The following is a 14,863-nucleotide window of genomic DNA, read 5'->3' on the forward strand; positions in this document are numbered from 1 at the left end:
GCAACAAAGGAGGGGCTCCGTAAGAAGCATTTGAAAGTCCTGGAGTGGCCTAGCCAGTCTCCAGACCTCAACCCCATAGAAAATCTGTGGCGGGAGTTGAAAGTCCGTGTTGCTCGGTGACAGCCCCAAAACATCACTGCTCTCGAGAAGATCTGCATGGAGGAATGGGCCAAAATACTAGCTACTGTGTGTGCAAACCTGGTAAAGACCTATAGTAAACGTTTGACCTCTGTTATTGCCAACAAAGGTTATGTTACAAAGTATTGAGTTGTATTTTTGTTATTGACCAAATACTTATTTTCCACCCTGATTTACGAATAAATTCTTTACAAATCCTACCATGTGGATTCTTGGATTTTTTTTTCACATTCTGTCTCTCACAGTTGAAGTGTACCTCTGGTGCAAATTACTGACCTCTGTCATCATTTTAGGCGGGGGAACTTGCACAATCGGTGGCTGACTAAATACTTTTTTGCCCCACTGTATATGAATGACTAACCTCGTATTGTGGATGGATTATCTCAGTTGTTCTCCTGGCTGAAGTTTGGTCCTTTTACAGCATCCTGCCATGCGATTACATTTGTTTCTGACCACTGAGAACACTCACGTTAACTTTTATCGAGTGGAAAAAAAGTTAGCTTGTTTATATTATGCTAACATAGCTGTGTCGCTAGCGGTCACGTAGCACATCATTATATACCAGCTAGCCCAACTTCAGTAACTCTACAAACGTCACTGCTGTTTAGTTTTCTGTCTTCATTTATGCTGGAAGTGATAACAGAGCTGTACGTTTGAATTTGTTTCCAAAACCTCGCAGTCAGGACATGCTATATTGTATTTAGATAGAAGCTAGCGAGCTAACTCCCTGCTAACTTCTAACTCCGTTAAATGTCATAAATTCCGTTTTCATGGATGCCTGGATGTTAAACTCAATTGTTACACCTGGTAGAGCAGAACGCTGATCATTTTATTAAAGATGAAAGACTTTAGACAGTTTTTCAACTCTCAGTAATGCCATAGTGATCGTTTGATATATGGAGCTGCAGCGGAGTTTAGACCCAGACACGGCTAGTGACGTGAGACTGAACAACCGGATAGGCATAGGCTGTTGGGGGACTCCCATGATGCATTGAGTTTTTCCTTTTCAGTCATCTTTTTCACTCACTATATGTTAATAGACCCCTCTGCATTGAATCATACTTGTTATTAACCTCTGTCTCTCTTCCACAGTATGTCTTCTATCCTGTCTTCCTTCTCTCACCCCAACCGGTCGCAACAGATGGCCCCGCCCCTCCCTGAGCCTGGTTCTGCCGGAGGTTTCTTCCTGTTAAAAGGAAGTTTTTCTCTCCCACTGTCGCCAAAGTGCTTGCTCATAGGGGGTCATTTGATTTGGGGGTTTTTCTCTGTATGTATTATTGTAGGGTCTACCTTACAATATAAAGCACCTTGAAGTGACTGTTGTTGTGATTTGGCACTGTAGAAATAAAACTGAATTTAATTAAATTACAGTATAAAGTACTTTGAGGTTACTGTTGTTGTAAACCTGAATTGAATAGAATATATTTTTACCATACAGATCAAATTAAATTCAAATTAAACACCTGCAAATGTAAAGGAATAATTATTGTGTTCATGCCTTTTGTTTGCCATTATGGACAGCATGTCTGCATTTGGTTGTAAAGGTGTCAGTGGAAAATGAGTTATGAAACCTAAATATCTTACAAAGGAATGTTCCTCGCGGCAGAATCGTGTGGTACTGTACAAATGGCGTCTCCCAGACCTGTCTGAACTCATGTAGGTATTTCCAGTTCCAACGCCTGATAGAAAAAGTGACTCGTCTCAAGTCAAAACACGATGATATTATCATAATACCTCATTTTCACTATCAATTTTCCGTTAATTTATTTGGACTTTTTTTTTTTACAGCAATTACAGCAAGAAGGTGCGGCTTTGATAGTATTCTGAAGAATGTAACTACAACCTAAAGTACCTGGGTCCTATTCACCACATCTGGAACTTATTATTATAAGTATTCATGGCATGTGCTGACATACAGTATGTGCTGCTCCACTTCACTGTTGACAAATACTGTATGTGTAAAGTCTATTGTGTGGGTGTATTAGCGGCAGACAGGAACATTTTTTCTTGAAGTCGACTTGATTCTCTTTTAGAACTTTCTGAATAATCTTATACATTTTTATAATTAACAAGTTTATGATTCAGTTTTCTTTGTACATTGGTACTATATATTATGCAACTCTAAAGATAGAGGGGGGTTTTAAATTTAGAAAAGCACCATGTCTTTTGACGTTAAGGGCAAATAAATCTGTTGTTTTTAGTACATGTACAACCCAATTTGCTCAGTTCAAAAGCCTGTATCTTTGATGTTACGGGAGTGCATGGGTGTCTGTGGAATGCTTCTAACTGTCTTGCTACATACTGTTACAACAGCATGGCTTTGTAGTAGAAGAGTCCGGGTGCTGAACCTGGCCCGCCTGTAGTCCAGACCTTTAACCAACAGAAATATCCAAAAGTATTGAGCAGCAAGAATTCTATATAGGGAAAAAAAACTTTCCTCATCTAAAAATCTAGTAACGGGTCTCCTCAGTCTACAGACATTTGCAGATTGTTGTTTTAAAAAAGGAAGGCTGCTATACAGCAGTCAGCAAGGCCTGTTCCAACTTTGTTGTTTCAGTTTAAACATCAGATATTTATCAATGTTCTGTTGTGAATAAAATAGGTTTTGGATTATTTTTTTTTACTTTTACATAAAAAATTAACTTCAAAATTATTTAATTATTTTCTTGTTGGGTTTTTTTCCACAGTGTTTACCACCCCTAAACATTAGATAGAAACACACCTTTATGGTTTCTGACAACATTTGGTAATAACTGAGTGAGTGAAGAAGAGGCCAGGTTCCGTTTCTAGTCTTGACAAGCTAGGAGAATGATCCTTTTGAATAAATTACAAGACTGTTCAGACAGAGTAGGTGGACACCATCCCACTTTCCCACCATAAAAGGCATTGCATTTAATTCCATTCTCCTCTACCTGCATCCTGAGATGTAATACAGAGAGACCAGAGGGATGGGAGTGTGGCTACAAAAGCCTGACAGGGAGTGAGAAAATTAAACAATCCTATAGACAAAGCAGTTATGTGAAAAGATGGGGTGGCTGCCTGATGGAAAGTGCTGCTAGAAAATAAGAAAAGAACTAACGTGTTACATAACAGCTGGATGGCTGTAGGCAATTACATGTTCAAACATACATAAATTCCTACTTTAAGAGCATGTACATCTCTTAAACCAGCACAGTGGTCAGAAATATTCGCAATACTATCCTGTGGTTCTTTTTTTGTACTTTGAGTCATTTATTTACATCCTGTTTCTGTGGACATAAGTGACGCACGACAGACACAAATATGGGACGTGCGTTCTTACCTGTGTGTCCTGCTGTATGTGTGTGCTTATGTCAGGTGTTCGTACAAAACACGGGGCAAGTTTGGAGACATCACTGTGCTGGTTGTCGGGGTTTCCTTGAAATGAAGTTCCATGTTATAATTATTGTGACGGCTTCAAAACAAACTTGTCCCGGCATAATTTGCTCTTAAGAACCACTAAGGAATTAGGCTGCCACTCTGGCCCTCATTTCCACAAATGCAGTGTTGTTAGTTCCAGTTGTTTCTCAGAACAAATGAGTCTGAGATTGACCGTCACAGTGCAGGCGATGGGTAATTCTCCATAGCACTTGGAAAACAAAGATTATATCATAGTTAAAACATATAAACTCTACATGGACTTGATTTTTTTTTTCATTCTATTGCGGCATTGCTGTATCAGTAAAATATGAAATATGCTTGTATGTTGTACATTTAAATGGCAAATACTGTAGCATGCACTACTGTAGCATGGAGGTAACCCCAGCCGTAAGTGTAGTCAAACAGACAAAAAAAATAATGAATGTCACATGTCAAGGTGGTAGGTTTGAAGGATTGCTTGCTCAGTGTGGTTGAAGCAATGGATTCATTTTCTGATTTAATATTTACACACAGTGCCCTCAAGTGACAATATGAGACTATTACACATTGAACATCAGGAACTTTACCATCACTGCAGGTAGTCTTCGTGGAAGTTCATATTTTACATCTTTCCAGCTAAACAGCACAGGGCTGTATTTGTAAAAATTCTATAGAGCATCCTGAGATGTGCACTTACGGTCTCTTCGATATTTTAAGAGTCTATTTAAGAGCAGTTCTGTGGTGTGAGAGGTTTTGTCTCAGTAAAGGAAAATATCCAACGGTTTTCAAAAGATTGCAGGTTTTATACTGGTTTTCAAAAGATTGCAGGTTTTATAAAACAAACATTTCTCTAATCATTTCTGCCGTAGCACTAAATCTGTATATTACTAATCCTCTCTATTGATTATAGTTAAAATGGTTTGGAACAATAAATAATTTTGAAATAATTGGTTGGCCAACTGTCTTGTTTTTTATAGGAAATGCAGAGCATTTTTGAACTGAAATAAAATGAAATGTAAAAAATATAGTTTGAATATATGTAAATCAATTACCTGGCTTCAACACAAACATATTACTTCATGTTAATTTGGTTCGATGTGAATACATTGGGTTGGTTAAATTTCAATATATTAGCTTGGTTCAATAATTAAAATATGGTTCTATGTAAAAAAAAATCAATTTGGATCAATGCAAAATTTAAAGTTTCAGTCAAGTCTAGTAATATTGTTTATATCAACATAAAAGTATCAGGTCATATCAAGTGACTCAATTTGGATTCTATGAAGTCAAATATTTTGGATGTGACAATTGGACATCATTTTTTTTTTTTTTTAATAGGGTTATTCTTTTTACAGTGTACTGTTTGTGCTGTGAGCTTCGTGAGCACTGGATGCTGTTGAACTGGTGAACAACAACAGTATCTTCAGTTCTTAAAAAACAGAGAAAAAGAAACGATGGTGGTAAACTATGACAAATCAATATACGGCTGAGTGATGAGTTGAAAAAGGGGAAAGACCCCATTTAATTGAGCAGTTAAGAGCAGTCATACTGACAGGAGACAGTCAACAGTCAATCTGGCTGTGAGCTCCCTCTGCAGGACTGGAGTATGTGGTGCTGGTGATGTTTCTGTAAAGCTGCCCTGGCTGTGTGAGGGCGAGTTATTGCTGGTCTCTTGAGGATTTTGGATATCTCACACTTCTGGCCTGGCTGCTCACCAGAGTCCATCTTCACACTAAAAGATAGAGATCTTTTTTAATGTCCACATTCCACTGACCAAGTTGAGATCACAATATGGTGATGTCACTGATTTACAAAACTCAGCTAAACATTTTACAACAAAATGTGTTGTTTCAAATCTGACTATTTGAATATAAAGATACTTTTTAATAATGACATACCGTGAATGCTTCAGCCTTTCACTTGGGGCAGCTGTTGGAGGTGGGTGCGGTATGGGTGCAGGCAGAGTCATTGGAGGCACACTCATTTGCAGGTCTGTATCTCCTGAAGTCCTACATATTTCAAAGGCGCTGCTGAATTCAGGTAAATATTGTGGTCTGGCCTGGCTAAGGTGAAGCCTCCGTGCACGGATCCCTTGCGGTTTCAAATCAACAGCAGTTGCACTGCCTTTGAGAGGAGGAGAAGGGGACACTGCGGTTTTGGGGACCAGCGACAGTCGAGCCATATCTGAGGGTAAGTTTTTTCTGGGAAGCAGATCTAAAAATAAACAAACAATAAGAATAATTGAAATAATTCAGTTATTTTTCTCCTTACATTACAAAAAGATCAGACATTACAATTACTGCTTTTATTCTGTACAGCCTTATTTATAATTTATGAAGTTATAAATAACTTCACAAAGTTCTCACCTGGGGAAAGAGACTGGAAAGAGAAATCTAGTGAGGCTGCATCTTGGTTGTCACACTTTTTCTCCTCTTCATGTTCTTCATTACTGCTGTCACTCCTCATAGCACCACAGCCATCTTCTTCCTCATCACAACGGGCTTCTTCATCATCAGAGTGCTGAATGGACAAGATTTGTGGCAGTCTGTCTTTCGCTATGGCCTCAAGACGTCTGAAACAAAGAATGATGATATTTAGTTTTATGTGCATACAAGTCTTCAGACATAGCCACATCGACAGCTTCTGCGATTTTAACTGGCTGTGAAGAGGCTTTGTATTTGTGAAATCCTCCACAGCCCTCTGATGGTATTCAATGGACAACTGTTTTAATATGCAATTAATCTATTGCATGGTCAGCAATGGCAAGATATAGATTAAAATGTAGCTTTTATTATTTTTCACATGTATGTGTTTTTAAAAAAGTAATTCAGCATGTAATACCTGCTATGCTGTTCCTTCCAAGCTCTGAGCTCTGCAAAGACATCAGCACGTTCTGTCAGATCAGGCTCCTCGAGGTCATATGTGTGTTCTGGTACGTGAATGGGAGTGTCTCGGGGGGTGAAAGTAGACCTGGTGGGTGCTGTCTATCAGACAGTAGAGAGGCACAACAAGCATGAGTGGTAATAGATGATGGTAGGAAACTTAAAGTAATAGAGGCCTAAGAGCATATTAATTATGGATAGCAAAAACAGTGAGGAACAACAAACACAGCAAGGGCAGATTGAATGAGACAGAAAGGTATAAATAAGATGCAGAGTGACAGTGGTGGGGTGTATTTATGCCAGTTATAACAGATCAGAGGGTGGTGACAGTGATAGCCCCGTCTGTCAACTTCTTCTGACACAACCCTTCTCACATCTCCATCACCCCTCACTATGCTTGTCCTCTCAGGTTGTTTGTCTGCCTGATAATAATTAGCTGATTCTTTTTATACTGACATGACATTAAAGAGACGAGCTGCTGGTGCCAGGCATTCATAATGGCCTGTCAAAGCTCATAAAGCTTGCTGTTCCTCTTAGTGGACAATGAAGACTCTGTTTTATGGGGAACAGCGAGACAGAAATAACTCATGTATATGGATCACAGCGTGTGGTGTATGGATACATCTCATAATTTATTAAGTGAGATCAAATAATTTTCTCCACTGCATTGCAGGACTTTGTTGCTACTTACCCTTAACTTTTGCCGCTTTGCTCGAATAGCCTGGACTGGGTTCCCACAGAAGATGATGTTACCCGCTCCTTCAAAAATTGACAGAGTAAAACAGGCATCAGTGATTGAAACTGTCATTATTTCATGGCACAATTAAGTCCTCTTGGTGGCACTGTTGAGCAAAGATTGTTTTTACTGCTCCAACAGTTCACCTGCACAGAGTAATGCTAATCAAAATAAAATGGAAATGGCACTAAGACTAATGAGATCAACCACAGGAGTGCCTAACTGTGAGTCAGATTGCTGGTTTCAGCTTCCACTACTGCCAGATCTGAGTCTGCAGAACCAGGTCTGGATCCAGAAGGGGAGAGAACTCCAGGCCTGATCGCTGACATGAGTCTTGAGCCTGAGTGTGGTCTGGTGCCTGACGATGACATGGCCCAGACACCGGAGAAGCTGGGAGAAGGGCATGTGGCTGAACTGGGTCGGCTGTAAGGACGTACACTGTCGGTTGTCTCCTCTACAAAGACAAAAGTGAGGTGTTTGTTAAATCGTCATCTGAATATCTGGACCATGTTGATGGATTTAAAACAGTACACACACACACCATCACCAGCAGGATAAGAGGAGTTAGAATCTCTAATGGAGTTTCTGAGAATGTCCCAGTCTTCTCCCATGGTGGTACAGCAGCTAAGCCTGTCCTCCTCCACCTTTACATCATCAAGGTAACGCAGCTGAGGGACCAGCTCCCTCACCGCTGCCCGGTAACTGTAGTCTGCCATCTGGGCAGGAGGAACGAAACAAGAGAAAATGACAGAGCTAAGGTGTACGACAAGATTCAAGATCACATTTTTTTGCAACAGTGACATTTTTAATAATATGTGGTATTTTTAAATAGGGGGTGCCAGACAGCATAAGCTGATCCCAGCTCATAACAGCTAGCGTCTGTAAAGTCTTGCAAATAAATAAATTATTTATTTGCTATAAATTCTAGACTTTTATCATTTGGAAGAGAGCAGAGAGCGAGAGAGAGGCCAGTGAATCGCTGGCCTCGCTTTGGTTTCACCAAACCACACAGATGCAGAAAATGAAAAGGAGAGTGTGAGAGGCCTGTAAACAAAAGCAAGAAAATGAGAGAAAAGAGGAGGAGAATGAGTTTTAAATAAGAGGAAGTGAGAGAAAGACAGAGCGCATGAAGAGTGATCACTTGGCAAGGGAGTAAACCCAAGAACCCCCTCAGTCCTTACAAAGCACGGGCCTAATGCATATTCAGCTCAGCATCTCTCCTCATTGCCCTAGTTTCTTAATTAATGCTCTGCTGGTGGGTGTAAATAAACACATTCACAGTGGCCCAAAAAACTCAGCTCACTGCAGCTTCAGCCGTGTACCCAGCTACAATCAGTTTCACTGACTTGGCCCATGATAAGCTGTTTAAGGCTTTGTCACAGAAACCAAAAAATGCACCTTAACATAAAAATAAAGCATTGATGTTTACATATATACTATTTCAACAGTATGTTATGTCTAATTATTTTTGAGTATTTTGATGTCTCCTGCTCTAGCAGAGTGTTTCTGTTGAGTTAAGGACCCACATACAGAGAGTTGCGATCGCACACATGCTCTCATGTCTCAGCACAAACTGATTACATGTTAGAGATTATCTGTCTTCAGGGCTGACAGTCAGCACAGGCGAGACTGTTGAACGATTAGAACCACAAGTTGCATTTGCAAGTTGGCATTTACAACATCAAATGAATACAACACTTCCTTTTCAGGAACTCTGCCCAGCTCCTTGCTCAAGCTCTATTCAGCTGCAACCATTCTTGGTTTCGTTTTATCTTTTGCCAGACTGCCACTCTGAGCATTGCACCACTCTGTGGCGGTTGCTTCAAGATGTACTGGGTATGTTAATCGCAATAGGAGCATCCGCTTAAAGTCTGAACAACAAAGGACAAACACATCGCATAATACTCATACCTGAGTTGATGTAGGGTTTGGGCGTAAACAGACAGGGTTTCCCTCCAGGGTAAGTCTCTCCAGTTTGCTACATAAACTGAGATACTGAACCTGGACTAAATCATCCACGTCATTCCCTTCCAGATCTAACAGCTGCAGGTTCTCCAGCATGCCAACCTGACTCAGGTCTGACACGTTGTTATAGGACAAGTACAGCTCCTGAGAAGAAGGACAGGAAATAAGTGTTAAGTGGTAGAAAATGTGTGATTAATGAACTGAACCAGCAGAAGGAAAATGCACTAAAGAAAAAAAACATGTTGGACCCAAGTCACACTGTGGTATCGTCCCATGCCACAGACAGTTGGACGTTTTAAACAGCGAAAGTTCAATTACTTGAATCATATGTTACTACCTAGGCACGTTCAGTATTTGCCGCAAAAACGAGGAAATGATTTGGGAAAAAATGGGTCACTCAGGTACTATGACAAATGGAAATTAATGTTTGAGGTATGAAGGCCTATTTGAAATGTATCCAAAAATCCTTGACACAATTTATGTTTTGTTCCGTACACACATTTTTTAACATTTGCAAAAAGAGAAAAGAAAGAAGCTACCAAGCTCCTGAATAGTTCCTACAAAGCCACCTGTAACCTATAAAGTCTACCGTAACAGCACAGAAAGTAGTAATCCCATCTAGATCTCGTAGGCAGCACCGAGACATCCATAGCACCTGCAGTTGGGAGATGGTGGTTCCCAAGTCTCTAGGGAGACAAAATAACACAAACTTGATTTAGAGGCAGGAAAGAGAGTTACATAATCAAGGCTAAAAAAAGGATACTTTCTTGGCTACTGAAGCTTGCAGCTCCTTTCTCTTCGTGAAAATTATGTCCTGTTCACTGTCTCCCGCTTTCCTCCCTGCCTGAACCTTTCCACAATAGTTTCAGTGTACCTTACACTACAACACCAACTCCACTACAATTCCCACAACCCAAAGCAGGAAATGCTATCAGAGCCAGTGCATGTCCGGCTGACTCTGCTCTGCTCTGGTGCTCTTGGGGTGGAGCAGACAGTTCACTATCTATCTCTGTGTACAGTTCTGTGCAAAAGTCTCAGAGTACTCTTCATTTTATTATATTCTGCTAGGAAAAATTAAAAGTAGGTGTAGGGATTTATTGAAATGAACATAAATACAGTCTGTTATACCTGGGGAGGCCAATCCATGACTGACAGTGTTGCAGTTATTGCATTGGCAATGTGTTGGGGATCGCTGGCGTGTTGAAACATGAAGCTGTTGTCAATCCAGCAATTTTCAGATGGAATTGCAAGGTAGATGGTACTTTTCTGTGATCGTAACACTTTCAGTGTTGGGGAGATTTCCAACACCACTGGCTGAAACGCAGCTCCAAACCATGACAGAGCCCTCCACAGTGTTCTACAGATGGCTATAGACACTAACTCTTGTACATCTCTCCTGTCCTCCTCCATAAATATTGATTATTAGATAATTAGATAAACGAAACAATTTTTCTCATTTTCATGTAACACTTGTGTCATTGTCCAATTTCCTTATTTTAATTAAAGACACACTGCCCACCATGTTTAGATATGCCATGTTTTCAGCTAACAGCTCTTTGGGAATCACATTGGTGGTTCAAATATATTACTTTATTGCTTGTGTTATCTTTTGGTATCTTTTATTATCTGCTCATAGATACAACTACAGAACTGGGAACGGATTATGTTTTTTCTGACAGACTGCTACTAACAGAGTGCCTACAGATACAAAGATTCTTCCTTCGCTAAACTTTCTGTTATGTGCACAACATTCACGTTCATTCCTTCAGTTGGGTGCATTTTTTATGCTCGAATAATACATATTTCATATTTCTATGTTAACTTGTTTAACAAACAAAAAAAAATTCCTCTGAAAATGGTTAGGTGTAAGCGATGGACTGAAAATGAGTGAAAAACTGCCGATGTCTAAATTAAACCTTTTCAAGACTTCATAATCTATTGTTTATAATTTATTTAAATAGACCACATTCAAGAAAATCTGTCTCATGAGAAGCAAAATATAAAGTAATGAGAGATGGGTCAAGACTTTTGCACAGTAATGGTAAAAAATATTCTCTCCATCTCACTTACTGTGACAACTATTTGTAGCTTTGCTTCAATATACTTTTGATGAAACAGCTGTAGCTATGATCACTGGACAAGCTAGGAAAAACTTTAGATATTCCCTGTCTCTTTCTGAGGATCAAATGCATGATTTTGAAATCTGATAGTACCTGAACCCCTCTGTATCCTATTGTGAGAAAGGTGGTTTAACCTGTTCTCTGTGTATCTCTAAACCTGTACACAGGTCTCACCTCTATGGTGTCTGGTTTACAAGTTGCAACAAGCATCTTCCACACATAAATATTGGAAGTCCCTATTTCAAAACCTTGTCACTATAGCCATACTATACTTCTTTGGGTAAGCTCATAACTTTTGACTTCCTGTAATGACAGAGTAAACCACGACAGCATTCACTAAACTATGGGGGTTTTTTCTGTTCTGGGTTAACTTATATTTATTTCTCTTCAAGGAAATATGTGGGTTTTCCTATTTTGGAAACATGTATAAAATAAGATAAAAATGACCAGAAGCATGCATCAGTATCATCTTGGAAATCTAAAAATTATTATACTTTGTAAATTTGTTTCTCAGGAATACAAACTTTGAAGTAAAGAAAAAGATACTATTTTTGTCTTACTTACCTTACTGACAGGATCCTGCTGTTGTTCATTTTTAGCTGCACTAATCCAGGCAAGTAGACACCTGCAAGAAAATTAGTTAAACAAAACTATTTTTCTCATTTTCATGTAACACTGGTGTCATTTTAACATGGTTTCGTTCTTATCACCTGATTTATTTGCTAATCAGATGTTCAGCATCATTTAAGTAAAAGAAAGCATCCCTGAAGTGGCAGGTAAAACATGACTCATACATGTACAGACAGTGTTTGTCATGCCTTACACAATCTAGGATTTTTTCTGAGGACAAAGCTCAGTCATAGTAAATATATCCCCCTACCATTATCTAATGATGGCTGGCACACCTGTGAGGTAATCAGGTGTGGAAATTTATGACTGTCTGTGTTGTGATTATTACAAGTATCTGTTATGAATCATTACTGTAAATTGTGTTAACAGTTTCTCATTGCTCGTTAGTTTAACTGAACTTAAATTAGATAAAAGTTACTGTATTTTTGTAGCCTTGGCTACACAAAGAAAACAATAACACCACTGATGCTGACTAACAGTTAGTTCTAATAAGTACACATACAAACAGACACCTATTGTTTTACTGTTTTACATATTCAGCTGCAGTACTGTGCAAAAGTCTTGAGCCATTCCTCATTTGTTTGTATTTTGTCTTCAAGGAACCAGACTTTGTTGTATTTAATTATTCTTGAACAACAGGTCTCTAAGCTTTCTGAAGTTTTTCATGGGACACTGGCTGCTTTTTTTACTTATTTTCAGTACAGTCTTTGTACTTGATCATTTTCTTAGTTAAACTACTTAACACTGACCTATGAATCATTCAACAACTAAAAAAGGTACCTAACTCAAGAGGTGAACTAGTTTTGTGTCTGCACACAACTTACACAACAGACAATTTAGAAAAGAACCAATTTTAATTTCTATATTTAGGGACTTTTTTACAAGCTGCCTGTCACAGTAACAATTCATTTGTTTAGTCAAGTCTACAAAAGATAACACAGTTTGACAGCCGCAAAATAACTACAGCAGAGGAACAGTATCAACAAGTCATGTATTTAAGAAATTAGAAAAAAAAAGTCCAGCAAAATTACACAAAAAAATGGACTAAAAAATTAGTGGCAACAGATCTTGTGGAGTGATAAATACAAATTGGACATTTTTGGTTCAAGTCATCATCAATATATATGGAGAAGGTCAAGAGAGAGGTAGAACAGTGAATGTCTACAGACATCTGTAAAACACAGTGTCATGGTTTGGAGCTGCATTTAAGCCAGTGAAAGACCAATATGGGCCAATTTTGATCACAATCTAAAAAGTGTTGTATTTGCAACAACTTCATGTTTAAGCATGCTAATGATCCCAAACACGCTGCCACTGCTGTAAAAGCATACCTGGATAGAAAAACATGCCATGGCCTCTCCAGAACACGGACTTCAACATTACCTAAGCAGTGTGGGATCGTGTTGACTAAGAACAGAACAAAACGCAGCCAAACTCCCAAGAAGAGCTTTGAAATGTCCTTCTAGAACCCTGAAGACTACTTAAAGAAATGACAAGAAAGCTTGCGTAAGAGAGTTGAGACTGTGTTGAAGAATAAAAGTGGTCATGCTAAATACTGACTTTGGTAGACCAAATCTTGTTAGATTATTACAAATGCTGATTATGGTGTATATTTGTGTATATTTGCACATACTTCAATGAATCACTGCACCTATTTCCCATATTTCTTGCAAAATATAACCGAATGAAGGGTGCCTCAAGACTTGCACAGTGCACAGTACTGTATTTAATCAGTGACATGTTATATGTCTTACCAAAGTTACCAAGTGTGTTTTCTTGAGTGTCTACACAGATCTCCAGTGAGGTCACATTAGAGAGGTCTTGTGTGCCACACAGCAATTTCTGTAGGAGGAGAATAAGAAGCTGACCTGGGCAGAAGGGCACTGTCTCTTTACTTTATGTAGTCTGTATCATTCTGTAGCTACGATTAACAAACATGACTTTGATTTGATGTAAAATCTTTGAAGAATTTTTTTTGCCCAATTTCAGTTTCAAACATAATCTTTTTAAGCAAAAATCAAAGAGGATTTTAATTAGTATAAGAGACAACACTAACGAAATTATTTCAGTAAAATAGGCATTATAATACAGGCAAGATGTATATGGTAGATGTTATCCAGATGCTAACATTTACTATTGTCAATTTAGAATTATGCTAAACTAACTAAATGCTTTCACTAGTATATTATATATATAGTATATTATATACGTATAAACAACATGATAAGAGGTTTATAACGGTGATAAATACTAACTGTATTTAAAGGTACCTACCAACTTCTCCGGGGAGAGATAAAATTCCACTGGTGTTTCAGAGTCCTCACAGGGTTTACTTGCAGGAGTTGGGTTGATGGAGCCTGAACCACTCAGCTCAGTCACCAGGACCCGTGCTGTACCAGACCTGACCCCGTGGGGCACAGACCCATGACAGTAACTCATGCCTCACGCTGTATAAAATAAACAATCATAAAGTTATATTGAAAACACCAAAACGGCTTGTGAAACAAAAGGGAAGCAGTGAGCAGTACCTTCTCTACAGCCAGATATTCTAAGTAGCGCTAAATAAAGCAGCATGTACCCTAGCTACATGCTGGTGTATACGGAAATATAATATTATATCTATAATAAGAATATATATCACCTTTTGCAGAATTTTCCCGTCTGTGTCACTAGATAGTCTATACATTTACATTCAAACCTACAACTGAGGGCTCGCAAGCAAAAGTTTCCTTGGCAACCACAGACGACTTCCTGGATACGGCACAAACTGACCCCAAAGCCGCTGCATGAATTCCATTCAGCGGCTCTGGGGTCAGTTTGTGCAGTTAGACCCAGTTAGACCCGTGGCTCCCTGGGATATGTAGTACACTCCGGTATTTCTTATGGTTGGCACTCATCTAATCTATTATCCAGTAGTTACTGGATAATATTCAGTCGATATTGATGAGATCAATCCAGGACTGATAACGTTTTCTTGTGCCTTTCTTTTTTATTTAAATATTTTTTTTGTGTGC

General features: G+C 38.9%; 1 protein-coding gene across 1 annotated transcript; it reads right to left on the reverse strand.

Moving 5' to 3' along the window:
- Positions 1 to 3,011: 3,011 nt before the first annotated feature.
- lrrc56 (leucine rich repeat containing 56) lies at positions 3,012 to 14,621 on the reverse strand. The gene is made up of 13 exons (XM_080875520.1): positions 14,491 to 14,621; positions 14,124 to 14,296; positions 13,604 to 13,691; positions 11,784 to 11,844; positions 9,689 to 9,785; positions 9,046 to 9,243; positions 7,676 to 7,850; positions 7,358 to 7,588; positions 7,090 to 7,157; positions 6,358 to 6,500; positions 5,883 to 6,088; positions 5,415 to 5,730; positions 3,012 to 5,248 (listed from the first exon to the last, which is right to left on the reverse strand). Exons 2-13 carry the CDS (start codon positions 14,286 to 14,288, stop codon positions 5,086 to 5,088), a joined length of 1,911 nt encoding a protein of 636 aa, XP_080731646.1. The 5' UTR covers positions 14,289 to 14,296; positions 14,491 to 14,621; the 3' UTR covers positions 3,012 to 5,085.
- Positions 14,622 to 14,863: the final 242 nt, after the last annotated feature.

This window comes from Rhamphochromis sp. 'chilingali', assembly GCF_963969265.1.
Source record: "Rhamphochromis sp. 'chilingali' genome assembly, chromosome: 2".
In the NCBI taxonomy this organism is placed as follows: Eukaryota; Metazoa; Chordata; class Actinopteri; order Cichliformes; family Cichlidae; genus Rhamphochromis; species Rhamphochromis sp. 'chilingali'.